The sequence below is a fragment of the Pyrus communis genome, chromosome 14 (genome assembly GCF_963583255.1).
Source record: "Pyrus communis chromosome 14, drPyrComm1.1, whole genome shotgun sequence".
Taxonomy (NCBI): Eukaryota; Viridiplantae; Streptophyta; class Magnoliopsida; order Rosales; family Rosaceae; genus Pyrus; species Pyrus communis.
In genome coordinates, this window is record NC_084816.1 from 7,037,462 (window position 1) to 7,065,221 (window position 27,760).

At 35.1% G+C, this 27,760-nt stretch overlaps 1 protein-coding gene and 1 pseudogene across 1 annotated transcript; both read left to right on the forward strand.

The window, feature by feature from the left end:
• The first annotated feature begins 17,570 nt into the window (after positions 1-17,570).
• Positions 17,571-21,546, forward strand: LOC137715911 (laccase-17-like). The gene is made up of 6 exons (XM_068455272.1): positions 17,571-17,714; positions 17,942-18,093; positions 18,222-18,466; positions 19,786-19,914; positions 20,047-21,021; positions 21,139-21,546. Exons 1-6 carry the CDS (start codon positions 17,595-17,597, stop codon positions 21,267-21,269), a joined length of 1,752 nt encoding a protein of 583 aa, XP_068311373.1. The 5' UTR covers positions 17,571-17,594; the 3' UTR covers positions 21,270-21,546.
• A 3,445-nt stretch (positions 21,547-24,991) lies between these two features.
• Positions 24,992-27,416, forward strand: LOC137716226 (laccase-17-like; annotated as a pseudogene).
• The last annotated feature ends 344 nt before the right edge of the window (positions 27,417-27,760 follow it).

Here is a 27,760-nt window from a genome sequence, read left to right on the forward strand (position 1 = left end):
TCACGGAATTAGATCCTCTCCGAGGCAAAGCCTCGGGATCCTCCTGATCGGACAACACGTGCCGTTGGATTTTGATCCAACAGCTACAATTATTATAACTTTTAAAGGGACCCCCTGTTTGTAGCCGTTGGATCAAAATCCAACGGTCCGTGTTGTCCAGTCAGGAGGATCCCGAGGCATTGCCTCGGAGAGGATCCAATTCCCTTGATCACCATTAGGATGTTTAGAAAAGTAATTTGATGCAATTTTGGTTGGAGGTCGACGACTAAGGCTTCTTGTGATTAATATGTGCAAGTTCACTTAGGATGAATACTACGTCTTAAGGGTTGCATGGTTTTTCAAAAGGTTTAACAGAACTTAATGAGTCATGCATGTTTAGATTTGATATGAATACCACAGACGGATTGCATGTTTGATATACGCTCTATGTTGGGGGTCCAAGACTCCAAGTAGGCATATATTAGGAAAACCCAACCTTCGAAATATGCATGTAAAGGTCATAAGTAATTGAGAGAACTATATAGAATTGTTAAGGTGACGGCGGATCCCTAGTGCTTTCTTAATTTGATTTCTTCAAAATTGTTTCTTTTTTCTTCATCTTTAATATTGCAAATTAATTTACTTTTATTAATCAATTTCGATGGCAGATTAATTTACTTTTATTAATCAATTTTGTTTTAATTTAAGTAGGTCATAAAATCAATCATCTCAATTTCTACTTTACAATAATTAATTGAAATTCGGTTTACTTCAAATTATTTAATAATTCGTGTGGAAAACGACCTTATAAGATCATTTTATACTATAATAACTTTGTCATTCTTGCAAGTTCTATAAGAGTTTTTAACCCTTAAGCATGTGCGGTAAAATTCCTATCATAAAGTCATGCTCATGCATGGCTCACATCGATGAAAAGTGACTTCAGACACCGCCTTCCTCCTCCATGTATAGTTTGCAGCAATTAGTCACGTCTTGTCTCCTCATCCCTCATCATTTCGACAAAAAAAATTTAAATAAATCAAATCAAATCAATAGAATTTTGGGCTATAACCATTGAATGATAAGGGTATAATTAGGGTTTTCACAAAATGCATGGCATGGAAAGACATGTAAGTCGACAAGGTTACCCATTTTTTTCCCGAGCTAGAAAAAGGAAAGAAACACAGAGACCTCCGCATTTTTTCTCTTCCGTCTTTTCTACGCACGGTAGTTAATCTCAGTTTTTCCACATTTCAGGGGGTTAAGTTTTCCAATTGCGTATAGCAATAACTGGGACTTAACATTTCAGGGGGTTAAGTGGTCCAATTGCGTACCAAATGAACACGTTCTGAAAATTAACAAATTCATAATATACAAAGTTTCCAAAATAATAAAAGACAATATTAAAATGGCTTGTAATTAATTTGGACTAATAAATAGGAGGGTGCTAAACCCACAGAGATTTTGGTATATATACACACACACAAGCATATGGGCACACACAAAGTGTGTGAGAGATTTTTTTTTTTTTTTTTTTTTTTGAAATAGACGGAGATAGGAAAAGAGTAATAGAGAATGTGGGAGTGGGAATTTTTTTTTTTTAATTTTTTTAATTAGAGATATGTTAGAATTACATGTAGGTGAGGCATTGGAAAAAAAAAACAGCAAAATTTGGTTATGTGAAATTACATTTATGCCCCATATTTCTTATTCATATTATGTTTTAATTAGAGTGTTAAACTGATAATTTCATAGGATTTTGGTTGACAATAAGTGTTTTATTAATTAGTAGATATATATATATATATATATCTGTGTGTGTGTGTATATTTCTCATATTATAACTAGTCATGAAAGGAAAGAAATAAAGAGAAACTGATATACAACTGATTGCAAGGTAGAATCTCTTATTTCGATGAGGGTCATCACATATGTAAGTAAAATATGCATTATATCTTTTTGGTAATTAAATACGTACAAATATAAATTCAATAAGATGGAAACACGCAGTTAATAAAAAAGTTTTTATTATATTTTACTATATTTCCATACCACCAAAAGAAAATTTTGCTAAAATAAGAATTGATCAATCCTTTTCACCTTTTAGCTAGTACATACATAACAATTAAGTACGTGGTATTGGTATTCAAGATCACTGTATAGCTTCTTTGTCTTGATCAAAAGTTGCATACAGCTCTGGACTTCCTGAATTCTGAAATATGTTGTAAGCTTGGGTGGTTCTATTCATTTCTACTTTGTGGCTTTCAAAAAAAGAAATTAAAAACAAAAAATTCGATTCACTTGCATTTGGTGTACTGGGATTAAACTGATCATTATCTGACTTTGCAGATATGCAAATCCCTTTTCATTACTAGAAGTATTAACAGAATTTTTAGTAGATGAATGAATATGCATGATTCACATGTACTATGGGATTTTTCACAGCTTGATCAGGCAAAAAGAAGCCTCACAGGTGCTTTTATCTTGATTAGCATATATGCATGCGTGTAATCTTGGTCCAGCATTTACCGAGGACTAAATATTAGAGATGCTTCAAAATAATTCACAGGTGCATGACTTAGAATTAGTTGCTAAATCTCAAAAGCCTAGATCCCAATTGATGTGTGAATGTTGCTTTTGTTCTACACATGTTGAAGGGATTTTTGGTATACTCCAAGGTATTCTACATTTTAAGGATTTTAATTGAATTTCAACACATGATTTGCAGCCTTTAGGTAGCAGAACGATCAGAACAAAAACCCCAAATTGTTCTCTTTTAAATTAATGTTTCACGCGAATTGAAAAGAAAAAAAAGAAAAAAAGAGCGTTGCTAGCATCAATTGCCAGAACCAATATATACAAATAAATTTAGTATTTGTACTAGAACGGACACATAATAATAATAATTTTTTCTGAAACAGCACATAATTAAAACTAAAAGACCCCCTATTGCAATTAAAATTATTTATATTAGTGACAGTTGACCCTAAATGTCAATGCTACTGTACCCTTCTTCTTTTATCTCACAAATATGGGTTAATTCCACAACTTCGTTATTCTCTGAATACTCAGTATTTATGATATGGTATAACAACAAAAAAGTTGAGAGAAAAAGTTTGATACAAGTAACTAAAGATGAATTATATCATGGCGTTCAAGCCAATTTTTTCATGACTGGCTATTTAGCAAACACTTTCCTCTTGTGCTTGATCCCAAATGGAGTGACCTCTTTATCACACACATCCGAACCATGCCACACATGGCGCGGCAAGTACCTGCGGAAGTAGAAGTAATTCGAGCTGAGATGGGAGTGAGACCCCTCCAAAACATGGACTTGTGCAAAACCAGGTCTCCAATCATCAGTTCCAGACAGTTTGAGGTAGAGGTAGCAGACCGGCGAGTCAACACATTGGCCCTTCACTTGGAACTCATCCACCACGCAAGCTTGAAATGGTTTTCTGGGAACATCGTCAAGGACGTCAGGCGCTATCGGATCCACCCTTCTTATGTGCTTGGAGTTTAGGTGGTGAACCACAATGTCATTAGAGTTTGTGTCACCAAATCTCAGCCTTATGTGGTTTGAGGTTTCGGCACCCTTTGTGCATGTTGTTTCAATTGTAACTGCGTACGTACAGTTTTCCTACATAATGTCAAAAGTGAGATTATTTATTTCATCTAGCTAGGTGTTATCAGTTAAATGTGGTACAAATACTTTTGATAAATTAGCTAAAATGATAATCACGAATCAAATCAATTACTAAGGAAATATCAACATAATGATCAAATATTGACGACATACAAAAAAGTTGATCATAGATCAACAATTAAGATTTCAAAAAGCAATCATTTTTACCAACTTCTGATGTACTTTTTGTATGCAAAATAGTAATTAGAATGCTAACTGATTAACAAGCAAGTTTTCTAAGTTAATACGAGAAAAACAAGTGCATTCAGTGCAAAACAATAATTAGAATAGAAGGCCAATCACAAAAATAAGGTTTCTATACTAACATGCATCGCATTATTCATCCACCACCAAATTAGAGGCACATGCACAGTAACAAGCAAATTCTAGAATAATTTTCAATCAGCTAGTGTGTGTCTATATGCATGTTGCATCTTCATCACCTTGTTTATTCTTGGTGCGAGACTTTCACCTCCGGCCAATAAAGCAATCAGAAGCACACAGCATATTAACAACGAAGGTCTGCAATTCTGTGTTGCCATTGGTTGTCCTTCTAGTGTGCTAAAACAAATCAAATCATCGTTAATTGGCCAGTAAATGTTTTAATATCACTCTCAAGGTATGTACGCAATTTATAGACACCACTCCAACGCTTCATATTCTTTGCTTGGCAAACTAAGAAAGGCATATTCTTAAACTGTATATGCATGTGATCTACTAGATCATATTTCATGTTTTTATCTGTACCTCTAGACGTATGAATCAGGTTTCCTTGACTTCTACTTATACCATGCATCTGCTTTTTTGCCGAGGTTGATTACCCGGGTATCAGAGCAAAGCATCTTTTATTAGTGCTATTCTCCTTTATATATAGTGGGTACACGCATTTTTTGTACACACATTTTGACATACATGCCCACTTTATGTATTTTAACAATTTAACTATCTATCTTTTAGGTTTTCTCTCGAAGATTATCTTACCGAAAGCCACTCAAATCCGAAATCATATGACCGTTGCATTAAATGATAGTCATTTTAGTGTTTTTTTTTTGTTGAACTTGTCTATTTTTTTCACTACAAATGAATGTATTGGTAATCTTGAATTTGTTTAAATTTTTGCAAAAAACGTTCGGATTAATTTCTATTGCATATAAAGGAGCCTTAATTTCTTCAACTTCAATTCATACCCAACTGTTATCTCTTCTCCCTTAAAAAAATTGAAGAATTTTAATCAAGGGCAGAGTCAACCTGGGGCTAGGTGGGCTTCATCAGTTAGCGAAAAATTTCCCACCCCACCGAACTAAAAATTGTCTACACTCTAACTTGACTCCTTAGATGAATAAAGTCTCTGTATATAGTCGAAAACAGGGAGAAATTTGTCTTCTAAAAATTATCCTTCGTCTCACAATAAGTCCGAAATCCAACTGAACATCCCTCACCCAACAATGACGAAACATTCAACAATCATCCCCATCTAAGCACTTCAAGAAATTGTAAGACTCATGTGAGTATCATTCAGTTACTTGGACGATAAGCAACTTGTTATACAAGTTGACCATCGACCTAATTATATGGAAATCTTGATATATGGCTAAAGTTTGGAGTCTTAATACACCTTATTTGGGAGGACTTGTGTTGACAACCATGATAAGAAACCTAATTGATATTAAAGAGTTATGGTAAACCCTAACTACTCTATAATAGGCGTATTAGTAGGGAAACCCTAGTTATATATATATTAGGTTGTTTCTGCACTCACTGCACCGGTTCCATCCTGAAACAATAAACCCTATTTCATTGCGCGAACATTCTTGGCAGTGAGTGGAGAAGACATCCTTCTCAAACCCTACCATCATGTCTTCCATTCCAGGTTAGAGTAAAGTTAATATACATGCATACTAGTATGTGTTAGATAAATATCAACAATCAATGATAAATTTATAGATACTAATAAATAATAAATGCGAACAACTAACCTAACAGAGTATGAACAATGAAATAATATTAAACAGATAAACTGATGATCGAGGCTTGCGTACCGCAATGTCCTTGAAACAAATATTTTTCTCCTACTCAGTGCTTGTAGTTCTACCAACGTCTCAACGATCAAGTCAAAATTCCAGCATCGGAAAACTTAACTTCAGGCGAATTTCTTTGTGGTTCTCTCAGTAAGAATGCTTTGGATTGTAGAAGGAGAATTATGTTTTTTCTGTGTTCTAAATGTCATGCAGATGGATGTATATATAATAGGATTATGCATGTTCGCAATAGGTATGAAGACGGGATGCATTTGTTGGAAAACATCTTCTCAGAAGGGTGTTTGCTCTCTGCATTCTTTCACCACACTTTAGACTTCATCTAAAAGGATGAGTCTGTTGGTAAAAAATAATTAATTAAAGAATTTAATTATTAGAGCTTGAGCCCCAAAGCCCATATTTTGATAATTAATTATATATTAATTATCAATTAATTAGTACACCCCAAAACCCAAACCCAAGGTTAAGCCCAATTTTATTCTCCATGGTCTATCACTCCACTCATTTTCTATAAGGGACAAAGCCTTATAAAGTGAGGGAACTTTTTGGTAGTGACCAATGTGGGACAATAAAATTCTACTCAAAATTTTCAACAATACCCCGTATTTGAGTTGAAATTTCATTCAAACACGACCAATTTACTTATAACACCCCACATTTGAATGCAAATGTATGACTAGGCTACCTAAAACTGAGAGAGAATAGACATGATATGCATCGGGTGAAGTATCTTTTGGACTTGAACTTACCCTAGTGAAAACATACTGGGTTTACTTGGTGACGCAATGGATGTAGAAGATCTTGAACTGTTCACCGCAGTAGTAAACCAAGACAATATGCTACACACATCATGTTTGCCACACATCAATTCATACGGTTGTGTTCATTTTGGCCCTGAATAGATCCTGGATTTTGTAGGAGCTTTAGAGAATTTAGCCATGTCAATTCTCATAAATGCGGCCCCATTTACTCCTATGTAGGTGACATTAATTAAGAATAGTCTGCCATATTCCTCTTGATAACAAGATATTAATGTCATTAAGTGTATAAAACATAACCCTTCAAACTTTAACTAACAACACACATTTTATCATAAGAATGGGTAAGTTGTGTGTTCAACTTTTGAATCAAACTCAACCAGTTAGCCTGTTGAACCTAGACTATGGGATCTCCAATTAGCTAGGTTAGGTTTCCGCCCCAATCCAATTCATTGAATTGGCTTGAGACCTATTCCCCTCGATGTAAATAATATTTGCTCTCTTGGTAGGCCTTTTGTCAAAGGATCATCTATACTTTCCTTGGACATTACATAATCAATGGATATTATTCCATTGGAGAGCAACTTCTTGAGTATTATGTCGACGCCTAATATGTCACGACTTTCCATTGTATACATGACTTTTGGCCCTTGATTGTGCAGCCATACAATCACAATGTATACATATAGCAATTACAGGCTTTGGCCATACTAGAATGTCCTCTAGAAAATGTTTAAGCCACTCGGCTTCTTCTCCAGCCAAGTCTAAAGCTATAAACTCTGATTCCATGGTAGAATGAGCTATACATTTCTATTTAGAGGATTTCCAAGATATTGCTGCACCTTCCAAAGTAAAAACATATCCATTTGTCGACTTGGATTCTGTAGTGTTAGAAATCCAATTAGCATCACTGTAGCCTTCTACAACAGGTGGATATGTTGTGTAGTGTAATCCGTAGTCAAGTGTATTTTTCAAATACCTTAACACTCTTACTAAAGCATCATAATGCTCTTGTGCCGGATTACTTGTATATCTACTAAGCCTACTTACTGCATAAGCAAAGTTAGGCCTAGTCGAATTCATCAAGTACATTAGATTTCCAATTACTTGAGAATATTCAAGTTGAGATATGGCATTGCCTTTATTTTCTCCAACTTGCATCTAGCATCAAAAGGAGTTGCAGTAGGTTTGCAGTCAAATTGACCAAACCTTCGTAATATTTTTTTTCTACATAATGGGATTGTGTAAGGACATATCCTTCACTATTTCTCTTAATTTGAATTCCTAAAATGACATCGGCTTGACCTAAGTCTTTCATGTCAAAACTTGAATCCAACATTTTCTTTGTTTTGTTTAAGAAAATTTTATTTAAGCTCATGTAACCTATTTCTACACCCAGCTTACTCTTTGTACCCAATTGATTTTTAACTAAACTATTAATATCTCTTTAAACCCAAATTTATTACCTATTATACCCCTATAAACCCAATTCAATTTGTAGATTTTTCTTTATACCCATTTGATTTTTAACTATCTTTACGCCGTCTGGAAACGGACATTGAAAATTGGGGTGTGAATTCAGCCATGGCTGACAACAAGACTGACACTTCTATACATGTTGAAAAAAACCATGTATCACCATCTCTCCCTTTGCATTATCGCTCAACGGGTGCATTGTTCTGGTTTTGTTTTTCTCTTCAAGTCCCCTCCCCTCCCTTTTATTTTTTTAATTCGATAAAAGGCCATATATGAAAGGAGATTGGAAGTTTGAATAAATTGATGAGCTTAAAATTTATTCATGATGATTTTTGGTTAATTAATAAATTAGGTAGCGTTTGAGGTGATTAGGTTGTGTCTTATCGAAGCTGTATTTTTTTTTATGATTGGGGGGTTTCACATAGTTGCAGGCAGCTACAGAAAAAAGAAAAACAGTGCAAAAGATGGAAAGGACAAGAGAGAAGGTGGTGGTAGTGGTAGTGGTGGTGGTGGTGGTGGTGGTGGTGGTGGTAGAGACGGATCCCTGCACGTGAATCAATAAGAAGCATTGAATTGGAGCGGGAGCTACGCAGGGACTCCTCCTTCGATCAATCAATTTCAACATGGCTTCTAATATTAATTGAAACACTTTCTTTCTTTTTTTTCTTTTTTTCTTTTTTTTTTTGTTGAGCGAGTGATAGTCCGAAGCATTATTCTTAGGGTCTCTGCCTTGACACGCCACCCAGAACGGACATATAGAAAGAGAGAGACTTAACAAGAAGACAAATGGGGTCATGAAAAAGAGGAAGGAGATGAGTGAGCTTTTTTGGTATTTTTTTACGGGGGGGACTGGGACAACTTTTGAGCTCATTGACACCCTCAGCAACTTTGGCTCCGAGATGAAATTAAAATGTTGTTGTAACTTGTGGGAGGTTTTCCACATAGAAATCTGAGTGTGTAATCCACACCAAAAGTCTGAAAAGGGGAACTAGAAAAAGGGATTGTGGGACAAGAAGTTAGATTTGAACTGAAAGTTCCAACCCCTTTTTAACGTTTCGTGTTTGTTTTCCATCTTGTTTCTGGCTGCAACTTCCCTCACCAGAAACAATTACATTTCTTGTTTGTTCAACCGTACCCCTCCAAACTCCAAAGCATAATCCAAATCACTGATCCCCATCAAATGGAACTATACACACACACACACACACACACACACATGTGTGATCAGTTGGTTGCATGTAATCAAAGAAACATTAATCATGTTTATTGATATTTCCCCAATCTTGTAAATTATTAGTTGTTTTTCTTAAGAGAAAGTGTTGCCATCTACATTTTTTTTGTTAATATGTCATCTACACAATAAATGTTTGGGTTTATTGATAAATATGAGTTTTATTATTAATTTCATTTTGTACTTAATAGTAATTATGCAATAAAGTAAAATAGACCATTAACATTTAAAATTTAAGTTGGGTGTAGAAAGAGGTTAAATGAGTTTAAATAAAATTTCCCTTTTGTTTATTACATCTTTATCACTTCCCATTATGAGCGTATCATTTACATAGAAGCAGACAATAACGCAAGTTTTATCATTACTCTTAATGTAGACACATTTATCAGATTCATTTATTTTGAACCCATGTGCCAACAAAGTATGATCAAATTTCTCATGCCATTGTTTTGGTGCTTGTTTAAGTTCATATAATGACTTAACTAATTTGCACACTTTGCTGTCTCATCCTTTAATTAAGCACGAACCCTTCAGGTTGTTCCATGTATATTTCTTCATCAAGTTCTCCATTTAAAAATGTTGTTTTTACATCCATTTGATGTATATTTCACCACACTTCAGACTTCATCTGAAAGGATGATTCTGTTTGTGACAACATGTCCCTAATTTATGATTTTATTAATTTTAAATGAGTAAATTGACGAAAATGCCCCTAGAGGCCAGGGTGTTGACTTTCGTTGACCAACGTATTGGGAGATGTATGAAACATTATTTTGGCATCTCCTTGTAGTACTCGACAATACGAACGCGTAGACACAAGCGGAATAGAATTTGGAGTTACGATGGAGATTTTACGGAAGTACGAAGTTGAAGGACATTTTAGTAATTTTGCTATTCCTGGTAAGTGGCTTTATTATTTTAACATTTTCTTTGAGCTTTTTGTCTGGTGGGACTCCCCACTCCTGCCCTATCCCGTATCCCATTTCCCCTAGAAATATGGATCTCCCTCTCTTTACTCACGCAATTCCCTTTCGCCACCTCACCTTATCTCCCACTCTCTCTCTCAAACTCTCTCAGCCGCATCTCTCCTCCTCTGCAACCGATCACCATCACCTGGAGTGGCGACGGCCACCACGCACCACCCTAACCATCACGTCTCTCCCTCTCTCTCTTTTCCCTCCCTTAACCTCACCCTTCATTTTTATTTTAAGAGGTATTCATCAATTTCCACCCTAAACTTGTAACCATTAGCCAATTTCCCCTCTCAACTTTAATTTTGGCCAATTTCCCTCCTCAACTCTCATAATTAGTCAATTTCTCCCCTCAACTTTAATTTAGCCAATTTCCCCCCTCAACTCTTATAATTAGTCAACTTGCACCCTACTGTTAATTTTTTAATTTGATCATAATTAAACAAGTGTATGTAAGAAACTAAATAAATGTATGTTAATCATGTTCCTATATTTTTATCCTATTACAAATAGATTAAAATTTAGAATTTTACAATTTATCATAGATAGTATTATTAGTCATAATAAATCAGTATGGAGTAATTTTATTTGATTTTTGACCATACAAAATTGATAACGAAAAGGATTGATGTGTAAATTTTTGTATGTGAATACAATTTTCTTTATAAAAGTAAAAGCTAAGTTCAAGTAAATTGCGGAGAATCGAGCTTTAGTGAAAAAATGGCTAGTCTATTCATAATTTTCGACTCCTTATTAAGAATAACTCATTTTATTGAAATAGGTTTGATCCATGAGTTTAGGATTATTATTTCTTCTTCTACATGCTTTAAACCCGATTCATAACCTTTTCTTATAATTAACCCATATCACATACTAACTGTATTATATTTTTGTACATTTTGCCCTATATTATACAGGTGAGTTTATGTTACTTTTAGTACTTTGTTGGAAGTTATTAGAAAGATTGAAAATTAAGAAAAGAATAGATGGAAATTTTTTAAAAAAAAAATTAACAGTATGGTGCAAATTGACTAATTTTGAGAGTTGAGGGGAGAAATTGGTCAATGGTCACAAGTTCAGAAGAGAAATTGATGAATACCTCTTATTTTAAAACCCTCTGCCCTCTCTGTACAACCACGCCGAGGACCACATAAAACACTTGCCGTCTCTCCGGCAAACCAAACAACCAACCCAGCCGGCGAGTTCCAACTCCACCATTGTTCCCCGATCTTCTGTCTCTTCCTAAAACCTAGGAACGTAAACCACGAAATCAAACCAAAACACAAGCCGTGCACTGCATAGTGTTGCCACAATGTTCAATGATTTCCCGGCAAGTTTCTACCTTTCACGACCTAGGTAAGCTTTAAGGTTCCTCGTCTCTCTTCCTTTTTTATGTTTACTTCAATTTCTAAGTTGACGTGCTCGTTTTGGCGAGTTTGGGAAGCAGAAACAACAAGAACCGATTTTTCCCAGATTCCGGCGGAAATCCGGCAAGTTCGAGTCCCTTTTTCCGACCAACTCCGGCCACAATCGAGGAAACCAAAGATGTATTTCGATTCCTTGTCCTCTGAGCTTTGTTTTGATATATTGGAATGCTAAGTTTAGTGGAGTTTTGAAGTGGTCGGAACTGGGTAGAACCCCGGCGGTTGCAACGGCAATCGCCCAGAGAAGGAGACGAAAAAAATAAAAAAAAAGGGGCCGTAGGCCTAAACCTGGCCCAAGCCCAGCCCAAACAGTTGGGCCACTGTTTCCAGCTCGGCCCAGTTCTGAAATGGGCTCAGAATATTCTTAGAATATTCCTTGTGTTGACTCTTTCGAAATTTTCTTGGAAACCCTACTTGGCTAATTTCGACGTTCCAATTCTGTTTTTGACATCCATTTAGTGAAATTCCAAAGTTTTAACGTGGTTGGCCACCGGGGCATCTCGGTTGACTTTTAGGGTTGACCGTTGATTTTAAGTTGACCTTTTATAAAATTTGCCTAAGACCCTTCTTAGCGTATTTCGACGCACTGATTCCGAATCCGCCGTTCATTTCTCCAAATTCAAACATTTTAATTGATTTTTACTAATGAGTCTCAATATTATGCTTAGGTGCGACTATTATCAAATACTTTGGCTTCCTAGCTCGAATGAATGTGACATCGCAAGTAACTGTGAATGGGTATTTTCTTTGATATATAGATATATTTATTTAGTTTCCATATATACGTCTAATAATGAATTTTCTATATGACTATCATAATTAAATTAACATTTATAGAAAATGATGTAACGACGAGAATTAGGAAATCATTATAAATCTTACGGGATGCCTTAGCTAAACTTACGGCTATGAATAATGTTATGTCAACTAGAATTATCAAATCACTGTGGCATGATTATATTTGTGTTAACTGCTCATCATTTGCTGCATCAGTATTAGTACTCACCCGGGACAGGATCAGTCTTTCACGTGTATGTGCATATCACACCGTACACTCACTTTGGATCTATTGTATGTGCCAATCCTGTCCTAGATTGTTATAGGAAATTAGGACTCATATCGTATGTGATGCACATAGCGCCAGTCTTCCTGTGATTGTAGTACTACAGCGTATATCATTGTTACGCCCAATCATTTTCATGTCAGAATAACTCTACATGAACTCGTGTGTCAACATGTGTGGATGAGCACTTGTATGATATGTTTGCTTATGTGAGATTGTGTGATTACGGATGTGATGTGTACTTACGAAATATTGTGTCGTATTGAATTCTTGAGATATTTCAGGCTACGGTAAGTATTTTCATACTATACATAGTATGTATATTTTGGAAACTATACTTGTTTTACGACGAGGGGTTATAATGTTTTCAGAAGGGGTTTATTAAAACTTTATTTTCTGGCCCACTCACCCTTGTTTTTCGCCCCTCCAGGTTTTAGTAGCTGAGCTTTCGTATCGACGAGGATTCTTGGCAAATACTGGTATTGGAGATTACCTTCAATGATATAATTCTCATCCTACTTTACTGTACTTTACTTATGCTCTGACATCATGTGTGAAATGGGCTCATTAGCGCACTCTTATATTTAGGCACTATTAGGTTTAAATTTATTCACATTTTCCACTACACTACACTTTATGGGTTCGTCACCTTTCAGGTGTCAACCAGCACAGCTCGATTCGGAGTCAAAGTGGGCATTCCGGGTCGGGATTGTAACTATTGGTAAAAAATAATTAAATCCAAAATTAATTAAAGAATTTAGTTATTAGAACCCGAGCCCTAAGGCCCATATTTTACTACACCCCAAAGTCCAAACTCAAGGTTGAGCCCAATTTTATTCTCCATGGTCTATCACTCAAATCATTTTCTATAAGGAACAAAGCCTTGTAAAGTGAGGGAACTTTTTAGTAATGACCAATATGGGACAATGAAATTCTACTCAAAATTTTCAAAAGTATGACTATTCGACTGTGATCTTAGTACATGTTGTGTTAATTCCATACTCTTAGGTTTTAAATAAAAACTAGCTACCTTTTTCATAATTTTTTTTTTTCCCATTAAATTCACTAGCTACCTTTTTCATACATTTTTTCCCCTTAAATTCACTTAAAATAATGTGGGCTAAAATAAAAAGGTGAGTATATAAGGTGCTCACTATTGAGTACTTAAGTTTATCCATCCTTGTGAAAACGACAAATTAGTATTAAAACCAAACAACGATGTGCAAACTAAGGGCTGGTTTGGTATTGCTGTGCTCTGAAAAAAAAGCTGATTTTGTTGTGCTGTGAGAATAAGCGACTGTGAAATAAAGCAGCAGAGTGTTTGGTAAACTTTTTTGTAAAAATGCTTTTGAAAAAAAAAACAGTATTACAGTGTTTGGTAAACTTTTATGTAAAACAGATGTGAAAAAAAAGCCGATTTTTCAAAGCTGGGTTTTGCAGCTTCTTGTTTTTGGCTTTTTTTCACCCAAAACTGTGAAAAAAAGCTGAAGCTGAATGTTTACCAAACACAAAAACAGCTCTCAGCTTTTTTTGATACCGGTTTTTTTCAGAATCACCTCAGTACCAAACCAGGTCTAAGATTCATGAACTTTATGCCTGACAATGTCCATGCATGTTTCACGACTATATGAGTTGAGAAAGAACCACACATTATAAATTAGAGAAATATTAATAGCTAGTTGGTTAATGTAGAGATATTGAGATCAAGAAAATAATCAACTAAGAACAAATTAATTTGATATCTGCATAGATAAACCTAAAACCTGTAGTAGGTGCACCAGCAGGGGTAGGTCTAGTGAGCCTGATGACGACGATATATACATTATATATCGACCTGGTCAGTACATACAATGAAATCTTACCATCCACAGTCGATTTGGATCACGACATTCAGTGCATGCACAGCTACCTTTGCTTAACACAAAATCACGTCAAATGAGGTTTCCCCATCGACACTATTCATCCCATGAGATAATAATTAATTTAAAGAAAGAATATTATATTAACAATTGTAACAACGACAGCTTCATATGGCAACCTTTTAATCTGCTTTTTAATTACGATTAAACACTGTACGTGAGATAAGTTGCATTGCATGTGGAGTACATGAGGTCTAAAACTTACGTTTGAATAAATTAACCTACAGAATTGTCCGCGATATAATAAGATATATAATTTGGCTTTTAGAGAAAAGGGCTTAAATAAAATGATTCTTTGAATATAACCCGAAAGGTTTTCTATACCTAAAAATGATAATTTATTGTCATTTAGTATTACGGTCTAGTGGTAACTTAGTACTACGGTCTAATGGTGTTTCTCTTCACTTGTAAGTGAGAGTTCTAGGTTTGATTTTTGACAAAGGCAAATTTGAACTACATTATTTTTAACTCATTGTGAGGCTTAGCCTACTCTCCCACCCCATAGTGTAAAAATATTGTTTGTTAATAAAAAAAAAGATTTATATAAAATCACAGGTTTACTACTATTTACAAAAATGCCATCTTTATTGTCTACAATATAACCTCCACCATCAAAGTTGAAAAATGTAACCATAGATTCATTATCACCCATAAACATAACCTCCATTTTCATTATCTAAAAATGCCATCTTTATTGTCTATAACTATCTACTTTTTGTATTTTGTTTTGTTTTTTCTTATTTATTCAAATTTGATATTGTGTGGAGAATGCACTAGTTTAGGTCCGATAGTTTCATGGTACGGTCATTTAGGTAAGTTACATAGTTTAGGTATGATAGATTCAGTACAATCGATTTGATACGATTTGTATTTTTATGTTTTAGTTTACTAGGTCTGATAAATTCGGTACAATCAAATCTGGTATGGTTGTATTTTTATGTTGTAGTTCATCAAGTCTGATAGATTTGGTACGGTTAATTAGTACAATTTTTATTTTTTATGTTTTAGTTCATTAGGTCTGGTCAATTTGATACGGTTTGAATTTTTTATGTTTTAGTTCACTTGGTCCAGTAATTTTTGTATTATTGATTCGTTAGGCCTCATACATTATTTATAATTTGCAAAATGTTTTTCAATTTTTTTGTGTTTGAATCCCTAAAAAGGGTAATATAGGCAAACTAAAAATACAATAAATTCATTAAAAAAGGTAATTAAATCTAACATAGAATATATAAGCTGATGTCAACACGAATCAAAGAACTATTTTTAGTTTTTCATCTTACATACGGTATTATTAGAAACACAATTTTTTTACAAATTAAAATCGAGTTTTCTATAATAATTAACAATAGAGCTATTTAGACCACGAGGAAATTCTAAAAACATATGCGAAAATTAGAAGGGGGGTTAGGGCCGTAGGGGAGAATCTAAATGGGGATGACTGTGTTTTTCTTTCTATATCTTTCCTCATCATATTTTCTTTATTTTTCTGTATTTTTTTTTATGCTCACATGTATTTACTTCTAGAAAAATGACAACTAAATTATAAATGTGAAATTAAAATTAAAAATAAAATATTTATTAGATGGTGAAGTACTAAGTTTTAAGGCAAAAATGACACTCGATCATATTTTTCATATCACATTTGTATTACTTCTCTAATGAGACCCACTTGTATTGGTGATCCCTACCTACATCAGAAAAGTGAAACAAATAGGACAAGTATAACATTACCTTTTTAATGTTAGATGGTGCATGTATTAAATGGGACAATTCTTATTTTAAACAAAAATGCCACTTTTACCACATTTTCCATAACGTATTTGTACAAAAATGGGATTGCTAGTTTCTTACCATCTATTTGTATCATCATTTTGTACCACTTCTGTAATATATATGGGACTCATATGCGTTGGTGGGTCTTACCACTATTATAGAGATTATACAAATGTATAAATTATACTCAATTTTTAATCACCTCCTATTCAAATATGTTGAATGTCTTTTTAAACAATCAATATTATCCACACTAATGGACTAACAATAATGTAGTTCAAATACGTTGAATTAAAAATGAAAGAAATTTAATGGAAATGGTGCTCCAAATCTTTATACATAAAGCCAATGGCCCAATGAACAATGTTTTATGGTGTCACAAGCTTCACCAAAATAATTGGACAAAAATGCCTCTCAAACAAAAAACTCCAAAAGCAACCCAAAATTAGTTTTTTTTTTTTTGTCATTTTAACAATGTTTTTTGAATAATTAATTTTTTTGTACATTTTTTTTTAATAATTAGTACCTCATAATAGACTAGCAATAATATGATTCAATCAGTTATTCATTAAATATTATTTTCTCTATTTTTAAACATGTTCGAAACATCTTAAGAAGTATACCACGTATTTTAATAGAAGTGATGAGAAATTTTATTTTTTAAGTTATTAACTTTTTAGCACACATATCCCACCATTTGTATAGTAACACGTGGTGTACCATCCTGTATACCGGTCACACTAAAAAATCTCTCCTTATTTTGTAGTCTTAGCTAGAACATTTTCACTATTTACTCCTCACAAACTAATTAATAAACTGATTTGTGATAGGCCTATTGCATCTGCAAGAACAGATGCATGCCATCTGTTAATAGATTCATTAAACATTATCATAATTATATATATAGTTGTTGCTGAGCCTGGAAGTTTTTTGGTAGATCAAAATCACGTCCAAACAATGGAGAGACGTGGAATACTTAGGAAAGATTCGACTTGAAGGAAAGGAGGTCAACAGAAATAGAATGTCTTTGACACCACTCTACATAACAATTGCGTTACACATTAAAATACATACCAAAATTGATGAAGCTCTTCACCTCTCTAAATATAAAACAACACCAAACCTTCACACACCACACAGTACTTCATTTCAGCAGCTTCAGTTTCATCCAAACCCTAAATATCTCTCACTTTCTTCTCCACCCGCCGCCCCCCCCCCCCCCCCCCCCCCCAAAAAAAAAAAAAACAAAGAGAGAGAGAGAGAGAGAGAGAGTAAAATGGGAGTTCCTCTTCTTTCGTCAGCAACACTTCTTAGACTCTTCCTCTTTTCTCTCATTACGTTGTGTCTCATTCCTCAGCATGCTCTTGCAAGCATAACGAGGCACTACAAATTTGATGTATGCTCATACGTATAGAAAATGTACTTTTGTCAAACAGTTTGACATTATATAGTCTTGTTTGAATGTGTGGTAGAGATGTCAATCTTCAAATACCATTCTAGTTGTCAATATCAGAGCAACCTCTAAGACAATATCTTGTCGCACATATGAAGTTTGTCTCTATACATGCACATGTTTCTATTTTCCTTTGGTTCTTATTTTATGTCTTTTGTATGATTTTGCAGATCAAACATCAAAATGTGACAAGACTATGCCACACAAAGAGCATTGTAACAGTAAACGGGCAATTTCCAGGGCCTCGAATTGTTGCTCGGGAGGGTGATCACGTCCTTATTAAAGTGGTTAATCATGTTCAAAACAACATTTCCATCCACTGGTAATTAACAATTGTATACAAGTTCGGAAAGAATGTATATGTGCTCGCTTAAATTTGATGCCATGCATGCAACTTGAATCAGGATAAAAATGAAGGTTAATTAATCATTAATTTCTTTAAACTACCAGGCATGGCATTCGACAGCTTCGATCGGGGTGGGCTGATGGACCTGCATATGTTACCCAATGTCCTATACAAACAGGCAACAATTATGTCTACAACTTCACCATTACAGGCCAAAGAGGCACTCTTTTCTGGCATGCTCATATATCATGGCTTAGATCAACTGTTTATGGTCCCTTGATCATACTTCCCAAGCGCGGTGTACCTTACCCATTTGCTAAGCCCTACAAGGAGATTCCGATCATCTTCGGTAATGCTTATCTGCATACTCCAAATAAGCATATATCAAAATTTTTGTCTTATCAATTCTGTTCTAATAAGTAAAAATTAATATCCGGTCTCTAGTTACTAATGTTCATTGACTGAGACTTTATTAGTTTTTTAGATTTTGATCGAAGTCCCTAGTATTAATTAATGTATTAATGAATTTATATGTAAGTTCCATAATTTTTAAAAATAAAAAATAGTAATTGATTTACCTTTATTAAACTCCTAATTAATTTTCAATTCAAAACATTTCTAAAATAAAAAAAAAAATTAGAATAAGTTTGTACCCATTAATTTTATGTAAGAAGATTTTCAATTTTTTTAATCTTCAATGTAACCATTCATATAATTTTTAATATTTTCAATCTTAAATGTACCCATTCTTAAGTATACCAATTTATTATAGGGAGTTTTAACGAAACACACCCGGTATTGTTCACTTTTAACGAAAAACCACATTTTTACCTTTCCATAGTACTATTCACTACACATTTACATCTTTATTTGTCATTTTTCATTAAAACTAAAGTTTTCTTGGACTTTTCGTTAGTTTTCCTTTTATAATATGTAAATGTACCCTTTTTTTTAATATAAAATGTACACATTTTTTAATATAAAATCCATTCAATTGTTTTCTAATCCATTTTTAAAACTTATATAGGTATGTACATTCTTTTTCATTGATTTGAGAATGTATCCATGTCAAGTTTAATTGAAGAAATTTACTAATGTTATTAACCTAATATCTTTTTTTTTATGGTAGTACATGTTTTGGCAATATTAATTTGTTGGCTAATTTTGATGAATGTACCTATAATCTGTGTGTGTGTGTGTGTGTGTGTGTGTGTAACAGATTGGAGACTATAATGTATCTTTTAATATATATATTTTTTTGAACAAATGATATTATCTATACTAAGGGGGTAGGGAATTGATTAAGCCTTACAGTGGGCTAGCAATAATGTGGTTTAAATTCACATTTGACGAAAATCGAACCAAAGACCTCTCACTTACAAGTGAAGAGGAATATCGCTAAATCGTAGTACTAAGTGACATCTTTTAATATTTTTACTTTGACACATGATATGTTTTATTTAAAATCTCATTAATATAAACAACTACAATTTTTAATTTTTAATTTAAAAAATATAATAACCTACATATAAATACATTACCCATACATTAATGTCAGAGACTTCGATAAAAAATTGAAAGCTAATAAGGTTTCAGTCAAAGAACATTTATAATTATGGACGGCATCCATAATATCCCTCTAACAAAAGCTATACAATGTGAATACAGGAGAGTGGTGGAATGTAAACCCTGAAGCTGTTATTAGCCAAGCCTTGCAAACAGGTGGAGGGCCAAACGTCTCTGATGCTTATACCATCAATGGACTTCCAGGGCCCTTTTACAATTGTTCTGCCAAAGGTATTAAATTAGTGCAAAAAAAAATGATAGACCATTTCATGGTTTATAACTTGAAAGACACAAAATTTTAAATCATATTGAGCAAGTAACATTGTATATATGCGTTTTTTTTTTTTTTTTTTTTTTTTGCAGACACATTCAAGCTGAAGGTTCAATCTGGGAAGACTTACCTTCTCCGCCTAATCAACGCTGCGCTCAATGATGAGCTCTTCTTTAGCATTGCAAACCACACCCTCAAAGTGGTAGAAGCTGATGCGATCTATGTCAAACCCTTTGAGACTGACACAATTCTGATTGCCCCGGGGCAGACTACAAATGTTCTGCTCAAGACCAAAGCAAATTTCCCCAATGCCACATTTTTCATGACCGCTAGGCCATACGCGACTGGACTAGGCACCTTTGACAACTCCACTGTTGCTGCTATTTTAGAGTATGAATCACCCTCCAAAACCCTCCATTCAACCCTCCCAATGAAGAAGCTTCCGCTCTTCAAACCAGTTCTGCCTGCTCTAAATGACACATCATTTGCAACAAAGTTCAGCAACAAACTTCGTAGCTTAGCCAATGCACAATTCCCTGCTAATGTCCCCCAAAAGGTTGACAAACACTTTTTCTTCACAATAGGCCTTGGAACCAACCCATGCAGCAACAGTAACCAAACCTGCCAGGGACCTAATGGGACAATGTTTGCGGCTTCAGTCAATAACGTTTCTTTCGCAATGCCAACCACCGCTCTACTTCAAGCCCACTTCACGGGGCAATCAAATGCGGTTTACAGCCCTTACTTCCCAAGCAGTCCTTTAATTCCATTTAACTATACAGGCACCCCACCTAATAATACAATGGTTGGCAATGGTACAAAGCTAATGGTACTTCCATTCAACACTAGTGTGGAGTTGGTGATGCAGGACACAAGCATTCTGGGCGTCGAAAGCCACCCTCTTCATCTTCATGGATTTAATTTCTTTGTTGTTGGACAAGGGTTCGGGAACTTTGACCGGAATAAGGACCCTGCAAACTTCAATTTGGTCGACCCTGTTGAAAGAAATACTGTGGGTGTGCCATCTGGTGGATGGGTTGCAATACGATTCCTAGCAGATAACCCCGGTGAGTTAGTTAATAGAGAGCAGTACTAATACTATAGTGTTGCAAATCTAAACTAGCTATTGAATTTAATCAAAGATTTTATCCTAATAAACCATGTGTTAAAAACTGTATATGCAGGTGTATGGTTCATGCATTGCCATTTGGAGATCCATACTAGTTGGGGCTTGAAGATGGCTTGGCTAGTCCTAGATGGAAAGCTTCCCAACCAAAAGTTGCTTCCTCCCCCAGCAGATCTTCCCACTTGTTAATGCTTGACTCGATCTGAGCTACATTTTTTGGATTGGAAACTGCTCCCATTATTTTGTAACCCTTGTTTTATAACTGTCAGCTTAAATTTTCTTATGCACTTGTCCAATTAATTATGTTTCAATAATTCTTGTACTGATTCCTGTGGAATTTTTGTTCATTCGAATTTTTCCATATGGAGTTCGGGAAGAAAAAGGTTGAGGGGATACTGTAAGGTTTCAAATATTCTAATGTAATTAAGAGGCTGAACATGAAACAATGGATATTGTACGATTTTTTCCACGACGTATCTGATAGCTAATTGTATTTAATTTTTGGTCATTGTTTTTCAACCAATTAGACAATCACTTAAACTAAGGATATGAAGTTGCAATCCTACAAAACTCTACAACAGTTTATACTTTCGTAATAACGACGCCGGATTTATAGAAAACAGAATTAACTCATCTTCGTGCTATATGTCTAGATGCACTACAGTATAGGTGTCTATCTACACCATTGCCCAAAACCAAAGAAAGAAATGAAGAAAAGGAGCACCAATCCACCATAAACCACCAACGAAGCTACCGGTTGCATTAGGACATTGCCGCCATCATGAGACATGAACAAATGACACAAACCCAAAAGTTTTGGACAAATCTAACATGGACAAAAGGGGCACTATAATCTAGAAAATCCATATCACAAAAATTCGACATCATCTCTCGCAGTCCCACGATACCTTAAAGGTACGTTTGTGCCACCGGACTATTTCAGACTGGATTAGCTTTAGGGATTAAACTAGACTGGCTTAGGACTGGTTTGATATTGATGTGCTTTGAAAAAAAATTGTTTCTGCTGTGCTGTGAGAATAAGTTTATTTTTGCTGCTTCACGTTTTCAGCTTTTTTCTAACCCAAAACTGTGAAAATAAGCTGTTTTGAAGGGTTTACCAAACACCTTTTTGAGCTCAGCTGTTTTTTATACTTACTTTTTATAAAAGCACCTCAGTACCAAACCAGTACCTAGTCTAAGTATTGGTTTGGTACTGAGGTGCTTTTATAAAAAGTGAGTATTAAAAAAAGTTGAGCTCAAAAAGGTGTTTGGTAAACACTTAAAAACAACTTATTTTTACAGTTTTGGGTAAAAAAAAAAAGCTGAAAACGTGAAGTAGCAAAAATGATCTTATTCTCACAACACAGCAGAAATAGTTTTTTTTTTTTTCCAAAGCACAACTATACCAAATCAGCTGGACTAATTTAATAAAACGTTTAATGTAGTGTTGGACTAAGAAACAGGATAACTAAAAGACTCAAATATTATATTATTTAATTTACATTTATTAATAATTTATTATTAATTTATCTTCTTTTTTTCTTTTCTTTTTTTCTAGAATCATCTCTCTATCTAATAGCCAATATCTTTTTATTTTTTATTTCTAAAATCATCTTAACCCATTCCTTTTTTCCTCCGCTAGTCTCTCACTCTCCTCTCCCTCTTTTTATCCTCTGTCACCATTTTTCTCGAATTCTCTTCCTCTTTGTATACCTCTCCCTATTTTCCTCCACCCACTCTCTCCCTCTTCTCTCCCATTTTTCCTCGTCCACTCTCCCCCTCTTTTCCTTATGCAGAGATTCTCGCAGAGGATTTATCGGAGCTCTCCACCCAGCACCTTCACTGATTTTCTAGGAAAATCTCAAAATTTTATGGTGATTTTGCCTTTTTATTTTGAATTTTTTTTGGGGGATTCGTTTGCAGGTGCTTAATTCTGGGGGTTTTTCATTTTTTTTGTTTTGAATTTTAGGTGTTGATTTTGAGATTTAGGTAGTGGGTTTGAGATCTTGGCATGGGTAAGGGATTCGAAGTTGCAGACGACAAAGGTGTGCAAACGATGTTGTAGACGGGATTAGGAATCCCATGCTTTTTGGGGTGTCTCACTAGGACGACCTAGCGAAGCACTTAGTCGGAACGAGTCCGACTTAGTCTCATTTAAGTTTAGTCTAGCTTGCATCAAACATAGGATTAGTATAGTCTTAGCAAAGCAATCCAGTCGAATGAACTTTAACGAGGGTAAAAAACACACCTTAAAAACCTAAGAGGAGGATTTTGGGAGAAGAATTGGATTGAAACAAGACAAAAAAAATGATGGAGAACCTAAACCTAAACAAAGCTAAGACATGGACTTCATCACCACAAAGGAGACTATTCTTGGCAACAATAGAGTATAAAAATGGAAGAAAAGGGATAGGAGCTGAAGGGAGGAGGAAAACAGAAGTGCTTATCCTTCCTCTTTCCCCTACTTCGACTTTTGCACTAGGTTGTCGCTGAGGATAGGGTTTTGCAAATCTTGATTTTTAATAATAAGATAACGGTTTAGTGATATATATATATATATATATATATATATATATATATATATATATATATATATATTTTCAACTTTTAAGTGAAAGTCTTTAGTCTTCATTTTTTTACCTGATCATAGTTACTCGTTTTGAAGTGATTTTTAAAATCACTGAAAGTGTTTTTGATGAAATTATTTTGCATTTCAGAAGCATTAAAGTGCTCCATGCAAGAATCATCAGTTATATGCTTCTTGTAGATAGTACTTTAAGTGCTTTTTTAAGGTTTACTTGCATTTTTACTAAGAATTGGTTCCAAAACATTTTTATCAAAAATATTTTCAATCATTTTAAAAACACTTCTAAACAAGCCATTCTTTTTTATAATAAGAAGCCTCCACACAAATTGCTGATACTTAAAGGGACATATACAAGTTGACAATAAATTTCACATTACATTCATTAGTTCCCTCACTTAACTACTTGTGTATACATGCATGCAAAGAGTTGTTTATGCGTGTTACCTCGTGACAGACTCTCATAGTTGTTGCTAAGCCAGGAAACTAATATTAAGTAGGTCAAAATCACGTCCATTTATGCAGAGGGACGTGGAAATACTTAGGAAATGTTGGACTTGAAAGGAAAGGAGAGAGGTCAACAGAAAATTTTGATTGTCTTTGACACCACTCTAAAGTTGTTCTAACAACCATGTACGCATATCCCTAATAGTATAATAGCTACTCGACCAAACACTACTCTTCCCTCTCCTCTAAATATATACACAACCCAAATGCTTATCTTGAGTTCACCTAATTGGAGCAGCTTCTCACTTTCTTGCAGAAAAACGAGAGAGAGAGGGAGAGAGAGTAAAACGGGTGTTCATCTTCTTTTAGCTTCACCATTTCTTAGGCTCTTTCTCTTCTCGTTCATAACATGTCTCATTCATCATCATGCTCTTGCAGGCATAACCAGGCACCACAAGTTTGAAGTATGTGCATATTCCTCAACGCATGTATAATTATATATAGACACATCAACGAGGAAAAATATTACAGTTTAACATGTTATGTTTCTCAAATAAAAAATTTGTATATCATTTGGTCGTTTGATCATCACAAAACACTTTCCTTAATTTCGAAACGAGAGATACTCTAATCACAGTTTGATCTGTTATGCTATGAAATCAATCTCTTCGTCTTTCCCATTGATCATTTGAATTTGTATTTGAATATAGGTTGTCTAGATTAACTGTCTAAAAATGTACTATTCATGATACCTAACAAGATAACATTGACCCCTTAGCCAAAGCTTGTTACATAGATGAAGTTTGAGCGCTTGCAGATGCATGCATGCATGCAGCCTTTTTTTCCTTTTTGTTTTGGGTTCTTATGTTTTCCCCTTTGAATGGTTGTGCAGATCAAACAACAGAAGGTGACAAGACTCTGCCACACAAAAAGCATAGTAACAGTGAACGGGCAGTTTCCTAGGCAGAAAATCATTGCTAGAGAGGGTGATCAACTCCTAATTAAAATGATTAACCATGTCCAAAACAACATCTCTATCCACTGGTAATCATCAACTACAACTTCATAAGCAATATTGAATCTAATCATCATTCTTTGCTTAAACTTCATTACACACCATCACCATGCATAACTAATCTAAATTAAGTGTTGGTTAATATTGTTAATTAATTTCTTTAAATTACCAAGCACGGCATTCGACAGCTTCAATCGAGGTGGGCTGATGGTCCGGCATATGTGACCCAATGTCCCATAAAAACAAGCAACAACTATGTGTACAACTTCACCATTACAGGCCCAAGAGGCACTCTTTTTTGGCATGCTCACACGTCACGGCTCAGATCAACTGTTTATGGGCCCTTAATCATACTTCCCAAGCACGGTGTTCCGTACCCTTTCACTAAACCTGCAAAGATGTTCCAATTATTTTTGGTAATTAACTTTGAACTATATTTTCTGCCTATAATAATATGTATACCTGCTGAGAAAAGCTATATATACAATTTATACTTGAAATACAGGTGAGTGGTGGAATGCAGATCCTGAAGCCATAATTAGCCAGGCCTTACAAACAGGTGGAGGGCCGAATGCGTATGATGCTTATACCATTAACGGATTCCCGGGGCCCTTACACAATTGTTTTGCCAAAGGTATTAAATCGACTATGGAATGGAAGTTCGTACAAACTGTCAATTGTTATTGATAATGTGTCGATATCATTGTAACAAAAAGAAAAAAATGGAATCGATATAGGCTCGAGAATGTAGTGCTTCCATTCGATATTATAGAACAGATCATGCGAGAAGAATTTATGTTACTCTCATCTCAATTGTTTTGCACATGTGACTTTCTTGCAGATGCATTCAAGCTAAAGGTTCAACCTGGCAAGACTTATCTTCTCCGACTAATCAACGCAGCACTCAACGACGAGCTTTTCTTCAGCATTGCAAATCACACCCTCAAAGTAGTAGAAGTCGATGCCGTCTATGTCAAACCCTTCGAGACTCGCACAATTCTCATTGCCCCCGGGCAAACCACAAATGTTCTTCTCAAGACCAAACCCAACTTCCCCATTGCCACATTTTTCATGACTGCAAGGCCATATGTGACTGGCCAAGGCACATTTGACAACACCACAGTTGCTGGCATTCTAGAGTACGATTCGCCATCCAAAACCAAAACCCTAAACACAAAGAGACTTCCGCTGTTGAAACCCAACCTCCCTGCCCTAAACGACACATCATTCGCAACCAAATTCGCCAACAAACCACGTAGCTTAACACTCCACAATTCCCAGCTAATGTCCCTCAAAAAGTTGACAAGCACTTTTTCTTCACCATAGGCCTTGGAACCAACCCTTGTAGCCAAAACAAGCAAACATGTCAAGGACCCAATGGGACAATGTTTGCAGCCTCAGTTAACAACATTTCTTTTGCAATGCCAAACACTGCCTTGCTACAATCCCATTTTTCTGGGCAGTCAAGTGGGGTCTGCATTCCTGACTTCCCAACCAATCCCATAACGCCATTAAACTATACTGGCCCCCCACCAAAGGATACTATGGTGAGCAATGGGACAAAGCTGATGGTGCTGCCATTTAATTCTAGGGTGGAGCTGGTGATGCAGGACACTAGCATTCTTGGTGCTGAGAGCCATCCTCTGCACCTTCATGGGTTCAATTTCTTTGTTGTGGGTCAAGGGTTCGGGAACTTTGACCCGAATAAGGACCCTAAAAAGTTCAATCTGGTTGACCCTGTTGAGAGGAACACTGTGGGTGTGCCCTCTGGTGGGTGGGTTGCTATCCATTTTCTGGCTGATAATCCAGGTAACTATTTAATTGAATTGAACCTAAAAGTAAATTGTTAAAATCATAATTATATACTATTACACTACCAATCGCATAAGAGAGAAATTCTTGTGTCCGTCACTCTGGATTACAAGGTGATTCGATCATCTAACCTCTATGATTCAACATCGTTCACTCATGGTGCCCTAATCGGGCATCTAGGAACGAGAATTCTATCATGATCATGGAAGTAAGACTTACGTAAAGACAGAGAAGCATCAGTTGTGTGATTAGTAATAGTGAGTGTGCCAATAATAACTCTCAATGATAAATCAAAATTTCTAATTGTTGGTTGATTGCTTGTTAATGTATCATGTGTGAATACACAGGAGTATGGTTTATGCATTGCCACCTGGAGATCCACACAAGTTGGGGCTTGAAGATGGGTTGGGTAGTCTTGGATGGCAAGCTTCCCAATCAAAAACTGCTCCCTTCCCCTGCAGATCTTCCCAAATGCTGATGATCTTTTCAATCCATTACTTCTGACCATAACTTGTCCAAAGAATTTCCTGACCCATTAATATTTGTTTATTCTTTGGCACCTTTTGGATTTTAATTACTTTGCCAAATTAAATTGTTTTGAGTGTGATTGCACATTTCTTAAGAGGAGCTTAGGGAAGCAAAAGAGTAGGACAATACTTAATACTCCAATTATATTATTAATGTACAATGCCTCTCAATATTCAGTAATATTTACGAGCAGATTGTTGCTGTTCTTTTTCATTTCTTGGAATACAAGAAACAAACACACAAAGGGAATGCCCTGCATTATTTTGAATTTAAATGTACACTTTTGGTAACAAA

Coding starts and splice junctions, on each gene's coding strand:
- LOC137715911 (XM_068455272.1), top strand. CDS start 17,595: ATGGGAGTTCCTCTTCTTTCGTCAGCAACACTTCTTAGACTCTTCCTC. Junction 17,715..17,941: donor CGAGGCACTACAAATTTGAT/GTATGCTCATAC, acceptor ATGATTTTGCAG/ATCAAACATCAAAATGTGAC. Junction 19,915..20,046: donor TTACAATTGTTCTGCCAAAG/GTATTAAATTAG, acceptor TTTTTTTTGCAG/ACACATTCAAGCTGAAGGTT.